Here is a 20,032-nt window from a genome sequence, read left to right as displayed (position 1 = left end):
GTCGAGTATTGGCAGGTCTAATAAATACTAAGTCGACTATATATTTCAACATTAGGCTCGATTTCATACTCAAATTCGGAAATGAAAGAAGTCTACCGAAAGCCTTGATACTTGTCTGATCAATCACACTGATTACTTCAATAGTTAACTTAAAATTTTATTTAATTTTTGGTTAAATGCTTTTAAGTTTAATTGATAACCCGGTCAACGACCGGGTATTAATCTAGTTTAAAAGGTTAGTAGTGGCATATATGAAAATTTTTATAAAAAAAAAATATTGAACAAAATCAAGAAATAAATCAATTCATTTCATTTCTTTCTCATTCTTATAAAAAAAAAAAACTCAAAAAAGGAATATAAGTAAGTAAAATCAACTAATAAAACCTAACACAAAAAGATAAAAAGTAAAATGGGGAATGGTAATGATGATGATCAGCTACAGGAGGTCGAAGAAGAACAATTCGACATTCTCACCAAAACTGGTCTTAAAACCGGTGTCTCTAAACCCAGGTCACTTTTCTTCCTTACTTCAATTTTATTAATTTCTGTATCTATCTATAATGCAATACTTATATAATCAACCTTTAGTTTTTATAAGGCAATAAGTATTTTGAATGAATCTAAGATAAGCCAAGTTAGTTTATATATTAATTAGGCCACCCCCATCCGCTGCGTCTTGTACTCGTCGTGACGACGAAGAAGAAATGCCGACCGCCCAAAAAAAGAAGAGAAAAAAGCCGAAACAAGTTTGCGACAAAAGGACGTGGACCGACAACGAGGCTTTAGTGTTGTCGAGATGTTGGGTTACCGTTTCTGAAGACCCTGTCATCGGGGACAGTCTAAAGGATGTTGCTTTTTGGGGTACCATAATTAAATTGTTCAATAAGGATACGGTTGACGGAGAACGTAATAAAAGCCAATTACAAGGCAAATGGAATAAGATTAAAAAAACGACAAAGGATTTCGGGGCAATTTTTAAGACGTGTAGCGAAAAAAGGGGAGAAAGTAGTGTCAATGATAAGGAGGTTTATGACGCCGCACATAAGCAGTTTAAGAAAGAGTATGGAAAAAGGTTTGTGTACGACCAATGCTATGAGGTGCTCAAAGGTTTTTCAGAGTTTTGGGATGACGACGATGTCACGGTTAAACCCATGGTCCCAACAATAGATTTGGATGACAAAGAACCGATACCGCAGGCTAACCTGAGCTTGACACCGGGTATGGAGCAGTTATTTCGTGACGACCCCATTAGGAGAGCACCAGGTCGTAATGTTAGCCGGAAGACGGGCAGTTCATCGGATGCGACTTCCGACCGAAATTTGAGTGACGAAACACAGCAGAAACTTGACAAAATTATTAAGATGCAAGAAGAAGTGTTGGCAAAAATTGACGAAGATCGGAAGAAAGCTGAAGAACATCGGAAGAAAGTTGAGGAACACCGGAAGAAAAAGCGAATTATGGATGTATTCCGGTTTCTTCAAAATCCGGTTCCCAATTGTTTGCCAAGAAAAGAAGTTAAAACCATTCTTGCGTATCGTAAATCTTTAATGGACGAGGTGGGGCATTTGTTTTGTGGCGGCGATAGTGATGAAAGTGACGACTAGTTTTATTAGTATTGTTATTATTGAAATGTCTTTTTTTTAATGTTGTGTATTTTTATTTATTAGTGTAATCTTTTAACTTTAAAGTAATGTAATGTTTTATTTTATATTAATGTAATGTTTTTTATAATTAATAAAAAGTTTTTATTTAATTTTGTGTTTAAATAATTGGAAATAATTAAATATTTAAGGATGAGGTGAGAAAGATGTATGGATGGTTGGGGAGGGGGTGTTCTTGGGGAGGAAGAGTTGATGTGGTGCCAATGTGGTAATGAAGAAATCGGGTGGGGTGTTCATGGATGGCAGAGGCCTTAGCGCGCAAAATTAAGGTTACACCTTTATTGCAAAGAAATGAAGTTAATTGCCCCACTTTAGGCGATTTGCCATTTATAAAGCTTGGTGCGATCAACTTTTTTCTAAATATTGCTATTGTATATATCTGGTTGTATTTTTGCTGACGTGACATTTGTATAAAGCTTACAAAGCTGAAACTGGACACTCATATAACTTGCCATGTTACCAAAAAGTTCTCCGAATACATACAATAGTAACATTCAAAGCTTGGTACATTTCTAAGTGATTCCCTTTCTAAAAGAAGTCATAGATTTCACCTTACATTCTTAAACATTGGTTCATTGTGTGGCTCAATTATTTGCAGAGTTTGTTGGGGTAGGTTTCAATGTTTCATGATTAAAATGTAGAACTTTATTGTAACTAGATATTAGATAATTTTATAATTAAGATGGTCTTTATATTTATATATTATTACAGAAGTGCTGTTCACAGAGACGGGGATTATCACCGAGCAGTTCATGTGTGGATTTTTGCTGAAAGTACACAACAACTTCTGTTACAAAAGCGTACTGATTTCAAGGATTCATGGCCTGGGTTATGGGACGTTTCTAGTGCAGGTCATGTATCTGCAGGAGATACATCCCTTATAACTGCTAGGTAGATTATCAGACTCTGGTGTAAAGTTCTATTTGATGAGATTGACAGATTTTTGAACAGGAATCTTTATGCATTAGGGTTTATGCTATATTCGTTAACTGTATATATTGTTATACATAAATTTGAATATTTGTATGGTTGCAGGAGAGAGCTTCAAGAAGAGCTAGGTGTAATTCTCCCGGATGATGCCTTAGAGTTGCTGTTTGTTTTCTTGCAAGAATGGTAGACCTTTTATATGATTGGCATTGTCGGTTTTATTTATAAGTAGCCACTCAAAATTTAAAATGTGAACCTTCTGTTGTATATAAATCTACATTATGATCTCTATATTACCTTTCCATTTGATTGTAGCGTTACAAATGACGGGAGGTTCATTGATAACGAGTTTGATGATGTTTATTTGGTGACAACACTTGACCCAATTCCCTTGGAAGCTTTTACTCTTCAGGTAATTATTTGCCATTTTTTGCATTTCTAGGAAGATACACCAGAATTCTGATAGTATCGAGAGAAAAAGGTTGCTCTGTATGACCAATTAAACTCATTACTTTGCAAATGAGACCTAAAAAACAATGTGGTTTTCTTTTATCGTAGGAATCTGAAGTTTCATCCGTTATATATGTATCTATTGAAGAGTACAAGCATTTACTTGTTAACGGAGACCCTCATTATGTACCCTATAATGTGAATGGTCCATATGGTCAATTATTCGATATTATTACCAAAAGGTACATCTTTCACCATAAAATACCATAATTTGTATACATTAATAGTTATTATGACTTAAGAATAATGTATTAACAAGTGATTTGAATCGAGCTACATAAAACTGTTTTATTAATTATGATTATGAACTATTTCAAATCATAAGGTACACTTGAAATTTTAGAACCTTTTTGAATTATCTACTTCACATGGCACATATAATTAAATGGGTGCCTTTGACAGGTATCAAAACGAAGTGGAAGCACAGAGTTTGTTTCTACAAAAGAAGCTGAATCGTTATGCCCCTATCTCACTCACTGCAGATGTTGTTTTATTTTCCCTCATCTCTGTTTATTAGAAATCGATTATTAGTGTAGGTTGTAATCTATAAACCATTATTTTGTGACAGTTGACTGGTGTCACCAAAGAGGATCTGGAAGTTCTGGTTTTACTCATTGAAGCTGCGAAAATAATGGATGATATTTTCTTCCAGCAGGTTTATTTAGTTAACTTTTACAAATCTATATAAAATGTTGATTTGTTATAGAAAGGAGCTCTTCATTCTTCAACAAATATATGTCTTTGATGTGATTTTTTTGTTCTCTCTTTTCTGTTGAATCAGGTATGGTACAGCAATTCATCTCTGAGGGAATGGTTAAGGGGGCGTGGTCATATATCCGAATTGGACACGTTGAAATGGAAGTATTATTCGATAAATACAAGTCCATGGTACTGCCCCTAAAAGTATTACAATTTTGCTCATATAGGATCTCCTCGTGTCACTACTTTATAGCATTGTTAGATCAAGATATAGTAACTTGTCATTGGAAGAGTAGTTAGTAAGGAGTAAACGGTTTGCGTATCAAAGTTTACCTTTTTTTCTCCCATTTTGTAGGTCTTGTCTGGATGAAAATGAGGCGTTTTTGACACCTGCAGATTCTGCTGTGAAATTACTTTCTGAAGCAACTAAGTCAGTGGCTGGTTGGAAAGGTCTTGAATATAAAGCTGTGTTTCCCATTCTGAAACCACCTGGTGCCAGCTTCTACCCTCCAGATATGGATAAAATGGTATATATGTCTCTTTATATGTTATACATTCGGTATAATTGAATTTGTGGCAAATGTCATGAATAGGTGACAAATGTTGACTGATCTAATTTTGGATAGGTAGATTTCAGCTATTTACATCCGAGATAGGTCAGGTGGGTTGAATTAAAAAAATATCTAAAAAGGAGAACGGCTCGAAAGTTGCCCAAAGCGTAGTTATAATGCATATGACCTCCTATATCGCTTTCTTAAATATCTAGATTATCAACAAATAAAATTGATTTAGTAGTCATGTTTAATGCATAATTTTTTTTGTTAAAAGTTGGACAGAGAGTTTTCAGGTCATTTTACCTTCTAATAACATTTCCTTTGTTGTGGCAGGAATTCGAGTTATGGGTGAATGGGCTTTCAGAAAAAGAAAAGCAAGATGCAATGGGGTTTTTCAGTGTTATTAGAAGGGATAATGACTCTCGTATTAATAATACGACTGGTCTCTATACCATCCCTTACTCTAAGGAATATTCAGCTAATCTTACAGAAGCTGCTGAGTTGTTACACAAAGCTGGGGATTTGGCCAGTTCACCCAGGTATGAAGTTACTAAATATACCAACTTCTAATTTATATGTATTCAATTGCACTAGACAATGAGCTTCTGAAAAGTCATTCGTGATTTTGTAGTTTGAAGAGACTGTTACATAGCAAGGCTGATGCGTTCCTCTCCAATGACTATTATGACTCAGATATAGCATGGATGGAATTGGTCAGAACACGTAATTTCATTATGGATCATTCTTCATGTGTTGTATGATCTAAATAAAGTGTCAACTTATTCAAATAGAATTATAGAAATATCTTACTTCTGACTTGTGATGTCAGTCCTTCAAATAATATATATGTGCACCAAAAGCCAAAATTGTTTGTATAAAAGATATAGGGGAGCTCTAGAAGAATCACATACTTTATAATCTATTGAGCAATAGATTTTTTATAGGTTTATTCTTTATGTCAAATGTAGTTCTAATTGCATGCATTATTCATCTTCTTCAGGATTCTAAGCTGGATGTAACTATTGGCCGTATGAGACTTATGAAGATGTTTTATTTGGATACAAGGTAATCACACCTCTTCTTCATTTGTGCTCTAAGGTGGATTAATAAATAATAGTTTAGGCTTTATTTTTGCCCCAATATTCAAATATATTGTACCTTTTTTTTTGGTTATGTACTGACCAAGGTTTCTTAGTTTTTCCATAGGCAACATTTGAGGCATTTATTGGGATTCGGGATGATAAAGCATCCGCTCAACTTAAACTCTTTGGGGATCACTTGCAGGTACAATACTGGATTTGTTCATGATCAAATTATTACATCTTTTTAAACTTTATTATTGATGCTTCTTACCTAACCAATCAAATTATGTAGGTTTTGGAACAAAATCTTCCAATGGATGCCATTTACAAATCACAAGATATAATATCTGCACCTATTCGTGTCATCCAGCTTGTTTACAATTCCGGGGTGAGCTTACCATCCGGATAAATTTCGATCTTTGAGTCTGATAGTTTAGTAAAGTGTTTGGCTGTCAGTCAAATATGTGGTATACCCTCCAATAATGCCATAATATGGGAACCTTGTGGCTGAAAGTCAAACTATCTGATCAATTATAATACTGAATAAGTATATAGCTTAAAGTTTTGCTGTATGTGAGAAAGTATATGACTAATATATGGATTTGCTTAATTTTGCTATCGAAGGATGTGAAGGGCCCTCAAACTGCTGCCTTCAATCTTCCAAATGATGAACGTATTGTGAAAGATCGTGGTTCATCAATGGTCAGGCTGAAGAATATTTCTGAGGCAAAGTAATGTGAACAATCCCATTACCATATTCTTACATGTATTCAAGTTGTTGACACATATTGATGATGAATAAAGCTAGAGTTAAGCTATAAAATGATTTGATACCTGAATTTATTCCTAAAACAGGTTCAAGCTAATTCTCCAACCTATAGCTGACTTGTGTGTTATAAAGGAACAGCGGGAGCTAGTTGACTTTGACTCTTTTTTCTCTCACACAATCTGTCACGAGTGTTGTCATGGGATTGGACCACATACAATAACACTTCCAAGTGGTCTGAAGTCTACTGTGAGATTGGTCTGTTTCTCTAATCTTTTAGACTTTTACCATCTTCTTGAATCTGATGAATAACATGCTGAATTTGTTTACATGTTTATATAATTAAACAGGAGCTTCAGGAACTCCACTCGGCTCTTGAAGAAGCTAAAGCTGACATTGTTGGCCTTTGGGCCCTTAATTTCTTAATTGCTAAGGTTGTAAGTGTTACTTGTTCGTTTTATCTCCAAACATTTGTATTGTACTATTAATAGTTGAAGGCAGATATGAGCTATTTTCTCCCCTATGAAATTGAGTTTTTATAAAGTAACTTATTCGACACTAAAAAGTTAAAAGTGAACCCTCCTTTCTGCATTGAAGTATGTTTAGATGTATTGCAGAGAATGTCTGTATGGATGGTTTTTATATACTTTGACCTACCAACCTTTAACCGCTTATTAGACTTTTGTATACATTTGCTTGACTTTTGTTGGGGTTGACCAGGGTTTACTTCCGAAGAGTCTTGTAAAGTCCATCTATGTTTCTTTCCTTGCCGGCTGCTTTCGCTCAGTCCGTTTTGGTTTAGAGGAAGCTCATGGGTAACCAACCACCAATTTTTAGCTTGATATAGTTGTATGTACTCTACGCTGTTTTATTATTTATAGTAGAATTATTGATCCCTTTATTTTTTCTTGTCATGTTTATCAGCAAAGGACAGGCACTACAGTTTAACTGGTTATTTGAGAAAGGGGCCTTTGTTTTGCATCCTGACCAAACATTCTCTGTTGACTTTGATAAGGTATTTTTCTTTTAGATTTTGCTTTAGTGAGTTAGGTTGAGATAATAGGCTTCATGTAGCAATCTGTATCGAGCTCATAATGAGAAAATGACATCCTATGGTTTTCGTTGAGTTGTGTTTCTGAAATTGATAATTAATGAAAACGTTAATGAAAGTTGGAGCTGTCAATCTTGGCCTAATGGGTTGATTTGGCTGTTTATCTCAAATGGGTTAGACTTTAAGTATTGAGCTAAAAGGGGAACAGGTCAAACGGGTCGAAAGTCACCCAATGTACATATACTCTGTATTCAAAAAGCATACAACCTCCTAAATTATTTTGTTTAAAAAATTATATGATTATTGTAAGGGGGATGGGAATATAAGGCTGTTAGGTACCTAAGCTTAGATGCCGGACACTCACATATTAGTTTTTTAAACCATAAAAATCATGGGGGCCCAGACATTTATTCATTAAACAATAAATAATAAAATATTAGTATGTGAGGGGTTCCACACCTAAGGTTAGGTGTCGGACAGCCTTATATTCCCTTTTCCCTTATTGGGGGGATGGGAAATAGTAATTGTGGGTCAATCCAACCGGACAGCCCTGTTTCAGCCAGTACTGAAAAATGACCAATTTGAACCTGAACCAGTTTTGAATTTTGACCCATTACCCAACCACCCATTTTGCCGCCTCCATTGGAAGTGTTAGTTGCATCTTTTCAAGTGTTTTCTTAAATTGAAGTATTCTTTGGTTCCTCATGTAACATCAAGAGAATTGTACCTGTTCAACTGATTTGTTTCATGTGTTCCAATAGGTTGAAGGTGCAGTCGAGAGTTTAAGTAGGGAAATACTTACCATTCAAGCCAAAGGCAATAAAGATGCAGCACAAAATCTTCTTGAAAAATACGGTGAAATGACACAGCCTTTAAAAATTGCTATGGAAAAGTTGGAAAAGCTTCAGGTAATTTTCAGTTGGTGTCATTTTCATAATTGTAGTGTCTTAGTTTTGCAACCTATCTCAACTCAACTTCGATCAATTTACTTGAGGGTGAAACGTGAACGTGGGACTATGGGTAATCTTATCTCTCAAATAAGTCATACGCTGGAAATAATCAATGGACCTAAATTGAATTGGGTCAAATGGGTTGAGATTTGTTCAACGTGCACTATCAGTCCATGAAACCTTTTAAATCATTCAATAAACGGATGATTGTTGAAATTGTATCGTTAATCTAATATTTCACCAAGATAGAATGAACCCGCGTTTTAAATATAATTACTAACCATCTAAGGGGTCATCTTACAGAATTTATTCTTACTATGAGAAATTGACAACTAAAGTACATTGTATTTTGATACAATTCGCTCATTTGTGAATTCAAATTATTTTCAGAAAAAAATTGGACGATGTTTCGGGTCATTTCAAACTGCACCAAAACTGAATTGTTTTGAACTGTCACCCAACTCACCTGTCCCACTCTTCTGCCATCTCTAATGAATGATTCCACTTCGTTCTTCCAGCTGAAACGTTAAAATATTCTAACAATATATACTTAAAATTGGTGTTAATACATCTATATGCTCATTTGATGTGCATTCCATGAATTTTCAGGTCCCAGTTGATATAGCACCAGATTTTCCGATTGTTACCAGCTTACTACACAAATAGTAGCCTACTTTTATTATGTTTTTCTATTTTGAATCTGCCAATGGCTTTTGTCAGTCTATGTAGAAGTTTCCGGATGAAATATCTATTTTTGTATGATTAATCATGAGGTACAACCGTACAACGGGCAATAAATAAAATTGTATTGGATTGTGATAAATGATGAGGTATGATATTTTGGTCAAGTATCTTACTTTGGTCTATAACAGAAGCTACTTTCTACACATTTTGTGATTACAGTACATCAGTGTAAACCAACATCAACTTGACTGTAAGCTGCTGGCTTCTTTAACCTTACATTCTCCACAAAGTCTCTCAACTTTACTGCATCATTCCAACTTCCAGCAGCAACGTATGTGTTCGCTAAAGAAACGTAGTACCCTGCATTTTTAGGTTCCAAACCAAACAGAATTTCTCCCACTTTCTTCCCCATCTCAACGTCTTCATGATAATTACATGAACTTAACATTGCGCCCCAAACACCATGATCAGGTTTCGCTACCACCCGCTGTATAAACTCATAAGCTTCACTTAACCTCCCACATCGACCCAACATATCCACCACACAAACATGATGCTCGGTTTCAGGCTCCACACTATATTCATCAAACATACAATTGTAGAAACTTAAACCCTCGTTCACTAAACCTGAATGAGCACAAGCTGATAATAAGTTTATAAAAGTGGTTTTTGTCGGCTTCTCCCCAGATTTTGTCATTTTGTTGAATATTTTGATGGCATTGTGACCTTGGCTGTGAAACCCATATGCAGAAATCATCGAGTTCCAGCTGGCAATGTTTTTTTCTGGCAAAGAGTTGAAAATTTGGATAGATTTGTTTAATCTTCCACAGTTGCTATACATGTCGATAAGAGCGGCGACTATGAAACAATTTTTGTGAAAGTTGGATCTTAGAACATGTCCATGGATTTCTTTTCCATGCCTAATAGTTCCCAGTTGGGTACATGCTGACAAAATTGTGGCATGTGTGATCTCATCAGGTTCAAATTCAAGATGTTTGAATAACTGTAATGCGGTTTTACCTTTCTTGTTTTGAGTAAGGGCGGAAATGATGCAATTCCATGAACAAAGATTATGTTTGGAACACGAGTCAAACACCAACTTCGCACAGTCAACATCCCCAACTCGGCCATACATTGTGATTAATGCATTCTTTACACGAACATCTCCATCAACCAAAGTCTTATGAGCAAACCCATGAACCAGTTTCCCATGAAAGGCTAATTCAAGGTTTCCACAAGCTGATATTACATTTACGAGTGTAGCAAAATCATGTTTCGCGTTTGCTTCCCTTCTCATGAACTTAAAAGTTTCTAAAGCTTCTGAAAAATACCCATTTTGTGTACAACCTGCAATCATGGCATTCCAACAAGCGGTGTCAGCAATTGTGGAAACACTTTGTAACAATGCATAAGAAGTTTTCAAGTCTCCACAATTCGTGTACATGCAAATTAGGGCATTAACAGCGAGAATATTGTTTGAGAACCCTAATTTCAGTTGCCAACTGTGTAACGATTCCCCAAATTTGAGAAAATTTGGTGAATCACATGAACAAAGAACAGCTAGAACAGTTGACAGAGTGCATTCCAAACACTCATGTATCAGTTTCTTAAATAGCAGTTGAGCAAACCTCGAATTCCCATTTTGGGCATATCCAGATATCATTGTGTTCCAAGAAACCAAATCTTTATTTTTCATAGACATGAATAAATTCTCGGCTTTTTCCATCTGGTTGCATTTAGAATACATATTCATAAGACTGTTCATCGCTACAATGTTTAATCCTTGTAATCTTCTTATAATGAATGCATGAATGGTTTTTCCTTCTATTAAAAGCACTGATTCTGCACATAATGAAAGAACAGCAAGCAATGTCACTGTATCTGGCTGAACTGCTCCTCCAAGTTGCATTTCCCTTAAATGACAAAAGGCCTCAAAAATCATTCCATTTGAAGCAAGACCATTAATCATTGTGTTCCAAGAAACCAAATCTTTGGCATAAATTCCTCTAAACATAATTTCTGCACTTCCAATATCTCCACACTTTGAGTACAACGAAACAAGAGAATTTAGTACAGAAACATGAAGGTTCTCATTGTACCCAACTTTTATGCCCAACCCATGAACAGCCCTACCAGCGCCCAAATATTGCAAACAAGTCGCTGCTGCAATGGCACATGATAAACCAACGTTATCAATTTGTGATCCACAAAAAACCATTTTCTTGAAATACCATAAAGATTTCTCAGGATGGTCATTGCTTAAACAACCCCTGATCATAGAATTCCACGAAATCTTGTCTTTCACTTGTGTTTCAAGAAACATAATTTCCGAGGAGCCCAAGTCACCATATTTAGCGTACGCATTGATTAGAGCATTACACAAATCACAGTCCGAAAGCAAACCTTTCCTAACACCTATACTATGAACGGCCTGCAAATAAACCAATCTATTCCTCAATGCTGACATAACAGAAATCACAATCACAAGAGTTACAGAATCAAACTTAGTCCCATCCCTGAACATTTCAACAAATAAACTTATAGCATCGTTAAACCGCCCATTTTCAACCATAACCGTCATCATCGCATTCCAAACTACAACATCTTTACAAGACATCTCATCAAAAACATCCACAGAACAACGATACTCTCCCGATCGAGCATAAGCCATAACGAGAGATGTCGAAGTGGGCAAGTGAGCAAGAACACCAACCTTAAATGCTAAAGCATGAACCTTTATAACATTTCTAACATCAGGTCTTACTTTACAGTGCTCAACAAGATCAAGAACATCAAAAAAACCAATAGTTTCATAACTTTGTGTTCTTTGAGGCATTTCATCGAACAGGTTACATGCCCCACGACAAAATCTAGGAAAAAAGGTAACAGGGAATGAATATATACTGGGTTTTACACGTTTACTTGCCCATCGAATCATACGTTGTGGTTGTTATAATATCTTTTGTTTTAGCCAATTGGTACGAATAGAATGAAAGGACAAGTGGAAAACATGCTTTTGTTTTCTTAGGCTTAATGCAAAACATGGATTAGTTTAAGGAATTTATACTTGCACAACATTTATTATTTATTTATCACAACCGAGTTAATTGTACAAACTAGTACATGAAAGTAAATATGGAGTGTGGTACATATTTTAAAAATAACGAGCATGATATCCGCGCAATGTGACGGTGATGGTGGGGAATAAGGCAGTCTAATGTGTCAGTGATGGTACTATTGGTGGTGGGGGCGTTGTAATTTATGTTGATATAATTATGATAGTAAAATTTTTTATAAGATAAGAGATTAAAATGTTAATTATTAAAATAAAAGTTTAGAGTGTAAATTATAATTTATTAAGGACAAAACATAAAAAGCCAAAAGTAATTCAAAGAAGGAATTACGCAAAATAAAAGGAGTTTTTTTTTTTTTTATAAGGGAGTAAAGATGGTATCTATATCACTTTCTTTTAAAGAATTTCTTTGTTTCAAATTTATAAACTTGTAGCAATAATAATTATTTGTATATTTAAAGTACTTTCTTAGATGAAAATACAAATAAATATTTTAAAAAATAAATATTTTAAAAATACATTAGTTGGGTGAACCATGTCCAAACATTGAACAAGTGAAATAATTTATAACAATAAGATAATTTTGTGAAATTTTTATTTGATTTCTGGAGAATTATCAAGAATTTATAAATATTTTCTAAAGGTCAATATGATTAGACAAATAGAGCGATTTATATATAAAATTTGTCATTATGTAAGCATTAAAAGTGGTGATATTAGTATTATCATAATGATATATATACCATGTTCGTGATAAATAAATCAAATTTAGTGATACGCTTTTATAACCTAAAGTTTGAACAACCCGATATTCGTTGATAAATTGAAACGTAACAAAGTAGATGGTTATAAAAGAAAAATGAAAATCTAAGTTGATTTTACCCAATTTAAATTAGGGTTTCACTATCTGACTTCATTTCTTAATTCTTACCTCTTTCTACTGTCAGTCTTCTTGGATCCCCTTCAACAAATTCAACGGTAAATATTCCCAACTTATAATTTTCTCCATTTTTATACTTCTTTTTGTTACTACTTTTTATTTATTTAAATATCAAAGATTTATGTTATACTGTATTAGGCTATTTGTATATATACTACATTGTAACTGAAATGCAAACCATTTATTGTTAAGTAAATGGATGAGGTTTTTGAACCTTTCCATAAGTGAATCTTTGAGGAATTTAAAGTTTAAAAACTATTTATGTTGAAATAATTTACTTTTGCTTAACAAGTCATGAAATAACTTATTTTTTTCTTTGTTTCCATTTAGCAGCTACTCATATAATCTTAAAATTTGTATTCAGATTTTAACATTTGATATAAATTTGACACCTTTATATATAAAGATGACATTTTTATGTGAAAAGTGTAACCTTTGTTAGCCAGTTTTTTGTTTCTTGAATTTTGTTAAACGTAGTCCTTAGGTTCGCATAAGAGTGATTATATCGTGTACAATATATTTGTGTGTGTATGAACCCAATAAACATAGCACTAGAATAATATGTTCAGACACACATAAGACCGATTAGTTCGATGTACAAATATATTTATGTGTGGATGAACCAATAAACATAGCGTGTAGAATAACATGTTTAGACACACATAACAGTGATTAGTTTCGATGTACAATATATTTATGTGTGTATGAACATAATATACATATCCCTTAGGATAATATGTTGAGGCACACATAAGAGTGAAAATCTATGGTAGTTTGAACATAATAAACATAGTCCTAATGACTGTGTTTGGCAAAATCTTTTTATCTTAGACAAGGACCCACAAAGCCATCTTTTTTTTTTTTTTGAACGGCAGAGCACAAATCCATCTTTTAGTATGTAAATAATGAGGTCATTAGAAAATGATGTGATTTGAGTCGAAAGCAAAGAAATGGGACAAAAGGACAACTAAAGTTTTTTGCATAAAAACCCCATAAAAATAAGTATCAAACCATCATTGTTCTTCATTTGTCGTGTATATTGTGTTAAATTTGGTGAGTTATGTAATATTGCATTCTTCAAAGTTCTAACATGTAAGTGTTTGCTTGTGTTGTTAAAGTTGCTGTAGTAGACAATGCATAAGGATGGAAATGATCCATCAAAAAAGAAGATGAAACAGGGGACATTGGATTCGTTTCTTAATGTCCAAAGCAAAAGGAAAATCGAAGATGGTTTGGTGTCCTCATCAGATGATTCGTCAAGCGAAAGTGAGAATGGGCTTGACCTGCAGGAAAATCAAGATATCGAAATGGGAACTATGAGTGATTCTGACGGTGGTGCTGATTTTGATCTTGATGCTGAATTGCAACTTTGGGAAAATGATCATACGAATTTTGGTGAACTAATGAAGATTACTCTTGAATACTCCACTAGAAAAGTTTATCGACCTCCATTACTCAATATTCTTGTTTGTTTGCGGTATATCTTGCAACAAGGACTGGAAATTCATGGTCATGAAGATGAAGGATTAGGTGTTGAGGGGAATTTTATTTCGCTATTAAAAATGTTGGCCAAATATGATGAAAGTATTGATGAAGCTGTGATAGAGAATGCTTCTTTAGTTCATAAAGATAGGGCTAACTCATGTGCAAAAGAAACAAGTAAAGCCATTGTAAAAGACTAAAAGACATTGTTGGTGACTACTTTGCAATATTGGTGGATGAATATCCTGATGTATCAGATGGCGAGCAAGTTGCCTTGTGTTTGCGGTATGTTGACAAAGAGGGAGATGTGGTGGAAAGATTTCTTGGTATTGAAAATGTCAAGGATGGCACGGCTTTATCTCTTAGAGATGCAATTTATTCTTTGCTAGGGAAGCATTCTTTGAGTTCTTCTAAGATCCGTGGGCAAGGTTATAACGGGCTTAGCAATATGCAAGCGGACATTAGTGGTCTCAGACACATGATTAAGGAAGAAATTCAGTCGGCATATTACAGTCATTGTTTTGTCCATCAACTTCAAACGACGCTTGTTGCAATTTCTCAAGAGAAAGTAAGATGGGTTGGTTGGTATTTTTATAGACTTGATTATCTAACAAATGTGCTTGGATTTTCTTGGAAGGATAGTGAAATTTCGAAAGAAAGTCGGTTTGAAGAAGTTTCACAGGCCTTTGAGGATGTTCCAATTGAAGTTGCCAGATATTTGAATCAGAAGGTTGGCTTGGAGAGGTTGAATCATGCATGTTGGCGGCCTTACCATAAGTTGGTTTTGAATGTCATTGAGTTTTATCCTGTGATACTTGATATGCTTGATATGATTGATATGATTAAGGATAAATCTTCAATGTCATTTAGTTGCCACGAATTCGATGTTGCTTGTGAGGCAATTGTGTCTTTTGACTTTATTTTCATGACACATGTGATGAAGACAATATTTGAGGTTATGAATGAACTAAACATCATTTTACAGAAAAAAGATGAAGAAATTGTTTCTGCAATGTCACTTGTGAAATTGGTCAAGGAAGGATTGCAAGGAATAAGAGACGTTGGATGGGAAGCTCTCTTGACTTCGGTCAATACCTTTTGCAGAAAACATGAAATTAAAGTTCTAAATATGGAAGACATGTATGTTCCTTACACAAGAAGAAGAGGTGAGGAACTAAGACTACAAACCTTCATCATTTTCAAGTTGAGGAATTTTATGCAACCATTGACTTTCACATCCAAGAACTCAACAGTCAATTTGATGAGGAAACTATGGAGTTACTTGTTTGTCTGGGCAGCCTGAGCCCTGTCAATCGTTTCTGTTCCTTCGATAAGCAAAAGCTGCTCAGACTTGCCGAATTTTACCCTAACGAGTTTTCAAGTGTTGATTTGCTTCATCTTAATGATCAACTCGATAAGTATATTTATGAAATGAAGAAAGATGATATTTTTGCTGGATTGAAGGAGCTAAGAGAGCTTTCTAAGAAACTTGTGATGACAAAAAAACATGAGGTGTTCAATCTTGTTTATTTACTTATCAAGTTGGCCTTGATCCTCCCCGTCACAACTGCTGGCGTGGAACGAGCCTTCTCAGCAATGGCTTATGTGAAGAGCAAAGTGCACAAAAATACAGGTGATCAGCTGTTAAACGATCGTTTAGTCACATATGTTGAGAGAGATGTATTCTATAAGATTAGCGGTGATGATATTTTGCTCAACTTTCAAAGTAGAGAGTAGTTGTAAAAGCTTAGTTTCAGACTTTCAGTATGTGTTTTGAACCTTTAGTTGTGGATGTTATGATCTTGTGTTAAGCTTGTCTTCTGAACAATCAATTATGTGGTTGTATATATGTTTCTTTGTTTTACATGTCTTCAAAAGTGGACTACTAATTCATGTGAGTGAAGTCCTAAATCTGAGAATTCCATGAAGTTCAAGTCCTACGTACACAAATAAATTTTATAGGATGTATATTTTTTTGATTTACAAACGTTTGTGATTTTGTTTATACCAGTAAAACGATATTATCAATATATTAAGTTTTTAATTATGGAATCAAAATACTAAAAAAGAAGTTAGATTCTATTTTTGAAGTCTGTTTTTTGAGTTGAGTTATTAAATAAACAAGTTAAAATGTTTTAAACTTTAATATAGCTAAGTGTTACTATTATGTAAAAAATGGTTGAAAGATACAAGTTTATGAAAGGTGATATTTACATTATTTTTTTAGTCTTATGTAATGAAACACATTTGTTAATTTCCGGCAAAAATAAAATAGGAGCAGATATTGGTAACACAACAATTAGTGAATACACCATAATCACACATCACATATCAATGCAATAAAGATTGTACATTGTGATAGATTTATATTTTATTTTTAGGTATGTGATACACTGAAATATTTATCATTACCTAAAAAGAATGATGCATGCATGATGCATCATCATCCCTTGTATAATCAGATTAATATCACTTTGACTATATAAATGGTAAACCCGTTAGCTACCGGACCATAGAGCCCAATGTTTGAGCCCATAATCCATTTTAAAGTCATGGAGTATTTTATTTTTACCAAAATGTAACTTATTTTATTAGGGTTTAACTGTTTGACTTCACTGCCAGAATTCTTATCTCTGTCACTGCCTCTTAATTCTCTTCAACCAAATTCAACGGTAAACTTTTTAACTCCTTTTATATTTTGTTACTTTTGTGTAAAGAAAATGTCAAAGATTTTGTGTTATTGTAAGCTGCATATATGTATGTATGTGTGTATGTATGTATATGTTTTCACTTTACAGCTCCTTTATACACTGCTACTATCTGTGTTGTTGACTGTCACACCAAAAACTAGTAATATAAAGTTTAATGCTTTTTTTTCTTCTAAATAAATCTAAAATGCAACCATGGTACTTATAAAGTTTGTATCTTTTTAACCATTTTGTAACCCAGTATCCCAAATAACTTGCAAAATCTTGTCAACCTGGGTATGGTTATGTGATACAATTTGGGCAAAATCTTGTCGACCCGGATATGATTATGTGATACAATTGGGGGTAATGATGGGATAACTTATGTTTCATTGTTCAAACACTATGGCCCACAAAATATCAAGCCAATGGGACAAAGGAAGATGTAAATTTATGCATAATAATAGTATAATTCCTTTTATGAATTATATGCAAAATAAGTAGCAAACCATCTACAGTCTATAGTTTGTTGTGTATGACATGTTATCAATGTGCTAGATTCATTGGATTATAGTTTAGTGGATTTCTAAAGCATTGCTTATATGTGTGTATATGGATTCTTGTACTAGAAAATGAATGAGAATGGAGATCAGAAGAAAATGAAACAGGGGACACTGGATTCATATTTTAATGTTAGAAATAAAAGAAAGACCGAAGATGGTTTGTCGTCCTCATTAAGCGTTTCTTCAATTGATAGGGAGAATGGGCTTGACCAGGAAACTCAAGATACCGAAATGGGAACAATTAGTTCTATATTTGATCTTACTCCTGAAAATGAAATGCAGTTTTGGGAAAATGATTCCTCTAATTTTGGTCAGTTGATGAAGATTGTTCTTGAATACTCTACTAGAAAAGAAAATCGACCTCCATTACTCGCTCCTCTTCTTTGTTTGAGGTATCTTTTGAAACAAGGTTTGGAAATTCACGGTCACGAGGATGAGGATGAGGATGAAGGATTAAGTATTGAGGAGAATTTTGTTGGGCTTTTAAAATTGTTGGCCAAATATGATGAGACTATTGATGAAGCTGCAATAGACAATGCTTCTTTAATTCATAAAGATATGATCAACTCGTGTGCACAAGAAACAACTAAAGCCATTGTAAAAGACATTGCTGGTGACTTCTTTGCCATATTGGTGGATGAATATTTCGATGTATCAGAAGACCGGGAAGTTGCTTTGTGTCTGCGGTATGTTGACAGAGGGAGATGTGGTAGAAAGATTTCTTGGTGTTGAAAATGTCAAGGATGGCACGGCTTTATCTCTTAGAGATGCATTTTATTTATTCTTTGCTAGGGAAGCATTCTTTGAGTTCGTCTAAGATCCGTGGGCAAGGTTATAATGGGCTAAGCGGCTATATTCAAGGGGACATCGGTGGTCTGAGGCACTTGATTATGGAAGAAACTCAGTTGGCATATTATAGTCATTGTTTTGTCCAACTTCAAACGACACTTGTTGCAATTTCTCGACAGAAAGTCGATTGTTCAAATATGTTTTATTATGGACTTAATCATCTAACAAGTGTGCTTGGAGTTTCTTGGAAGGATAGCGAAATTTCACAAGAAAGTCAGTTTGAAGAAGTTTCACAAGCTTTTGAGGATGTTCCAATTGAAGTTGCCAGATGTTTGAATCAAAACATTGGCAGCTTGGAGAGGTTGAGATGTACCTGGTGGCGGCCTTACCATAAGCTGGTTTCAAATGTCATTGAGTTTTATCAAGTGATACTTGATATGCTTGACATGATTCAGGATAATTCTTCAAGGGCATTTGACCGATTTGAGTTCCGTGTTGCTTGTGATGCTGTTCTGTCTTTTGACTTTGTTTTCATGGCACATGTGATGAAGACAATATTTGAGGTTACAGATGAACTAAACAGTGTCTTACAGAAAAAAGATGAAGAATTTGCCACTGCAATGTCACTTGTGAAGTCGGTCACGGAACGATTACACGAAATAAGAGACGGTAGATGGGAAGCTGTCTTAGGATCAGTCATTTCCTTTTGCAATGAAAATGAAATTAAAGTTCCTAATATGGAAGATATGTATGCTCCTTTGTCAAGAAGAAGAGGCGAGGAACTAAAGACTACAAACCTTCATCATTATCAAGTTGAGGAATTTTATGCAACTGTTGACTTTCATATCCAAGAACTCAACAGTCGATTTGATGAGGTAACTATGGAGTTACTTGTTTGTCTAGGCAGCTTGAGCCCTGTCAATCATTTCCGTTCCTTTGATAAGCAAAAGCTGCTTAAACTTGCTGAGTTTTATCCTAACGAGTTTTCAAGTGTTGATTTGCTTCATCTTAATGATCAACTTGACAAGTATATTTACGAAATGAGGAAAGATGATACGTTTGCTGGATTGAAGGATCTAAGAGACCTCTCTAAGAAACTAGTGATGACCGAAAAACACGAAGAATTCAATCTTGTTTATTTACTTATCAAGTTGGCCTTGATCCTCCCCATCACAACTGCTGGCATGAAAAGAGCCTTTTCAGAAATGGCTTATGTGAAGAGTAAGTTGCGCAAAAATGTAGGTGATCAGCTGTTAAACGATTGTTTAGTCACTTATGTAGAGAGTGATGTATTCTCTAAGATTAGCCATGATGATATTTTGCTTAACTTTCAAAGTAGAGAGCAATTGTAAAAGTTTAGTTTCGGTATGTGTTTTGAACCGGTAATTGGATGTGAAGTTTTTGTTTAATTTTAATGTGTTTTTAACCTGTAATTGGATGCTATGTTGTTTTTGTACTACTGGTCTTTTGGACAATCTATTTTATATTTGAGTTGTATGGTTGGATTATTTTGTTACATGAAATCCCAAATCTGTCACTACCTTTAATCCAATGTTCTTTTCTCTTTCTTTTTTGTTCCTAACGTATATAAAATTGGTTACCTTTAACGTTTTG

General features: G+C 34.4%; 3 protein-coding genes and 1 pseudogene across 4 annotated transcripts; 3 read left to right on the top strand and 1 right to left on the bottom strand.

The window, feature by feature from the left end:
• The first annotated feature begins 383 nt into the window (after positions 1-383).
• On the top strand, positions 384-9,023 carry LOC122599996 (annotated as a pseudogene).
• Positions 8,983-11,908, bottom strand: LOC122599995 (pentatricopeptide repeat-containing protein At4g19220, mitochondrial). Its single transcript, XM_043772626.1, has one exon. The coding sequence runs from the start codon at positions 11,820-11,822 to the stop codon at positions 9,108-9,110; it is 2,715 nt and encodes a 904-aa protein (XP_043628561.1). The 5' UTR covers positions 11,823-11,908; the 3' UTR covers positions 8,983-9,107.
• Positions 11,909-12,774: 866 nt separating this feature from the next.
• Positions 12,775-16,268, top strand: LOC122600920. Of its 2 annotated transcripts, none has more exons than XM_043773696.1 (2): positions 12,775-12,935; positions 14,016-16,268. In XM_043773696.1, exon 2 carries the CDS (start codon positions 14,828-14,830, stop codon positions 15,680-15,682), a length of 855 nt encoding a protein of 284 aa, XP_043629631.1. In that variant the 5' UTR covers positions 12,775-12,935; positions 14,016-14,827; the 3' UTR covers positions 15,683-16,268. Both variants share the same exon structure in this region, with proteins under 2 accessions (XP_043629631.1, XP_043629632.1).
• Positions 16,269-17,698: 1,430 nt separating this feature from the next.
• On the top strand, positions 17,699-19,289 carry LOC122601684. The gene is made up of 3 exons (XM_043774425.1): positions 17,699-18,338; positions 18,422-19,230; positions 19,281-19,289. Exons 1-3 carry the CDS (start codon positions 17,699-17,701, stop codon positions 19,287-19,289), a joined length of 1,458 nt encoding a protein of 485 aa, XP_043630360.1.
• Positions 19,290-20,032: the final 743 nt, after the last annotated feature.

Source organism: Erigeron canadensis, chromosome 5 (assembly GCF_010389155.1).
Source record: "Erigeron canadensis isolate Cc75 chromosome 5, C_canadensis_v1, whole genome shotgun sequence".
NCBI lineage: Eukaryota > Viridiplantae > Streptophyta > Magnoliopsida > Asterales > Asteraceae > Erigeron > Erigeron canadensis.
This window is presented reverse-complemented; position numbering and strand designations above follow the sequence as displayed.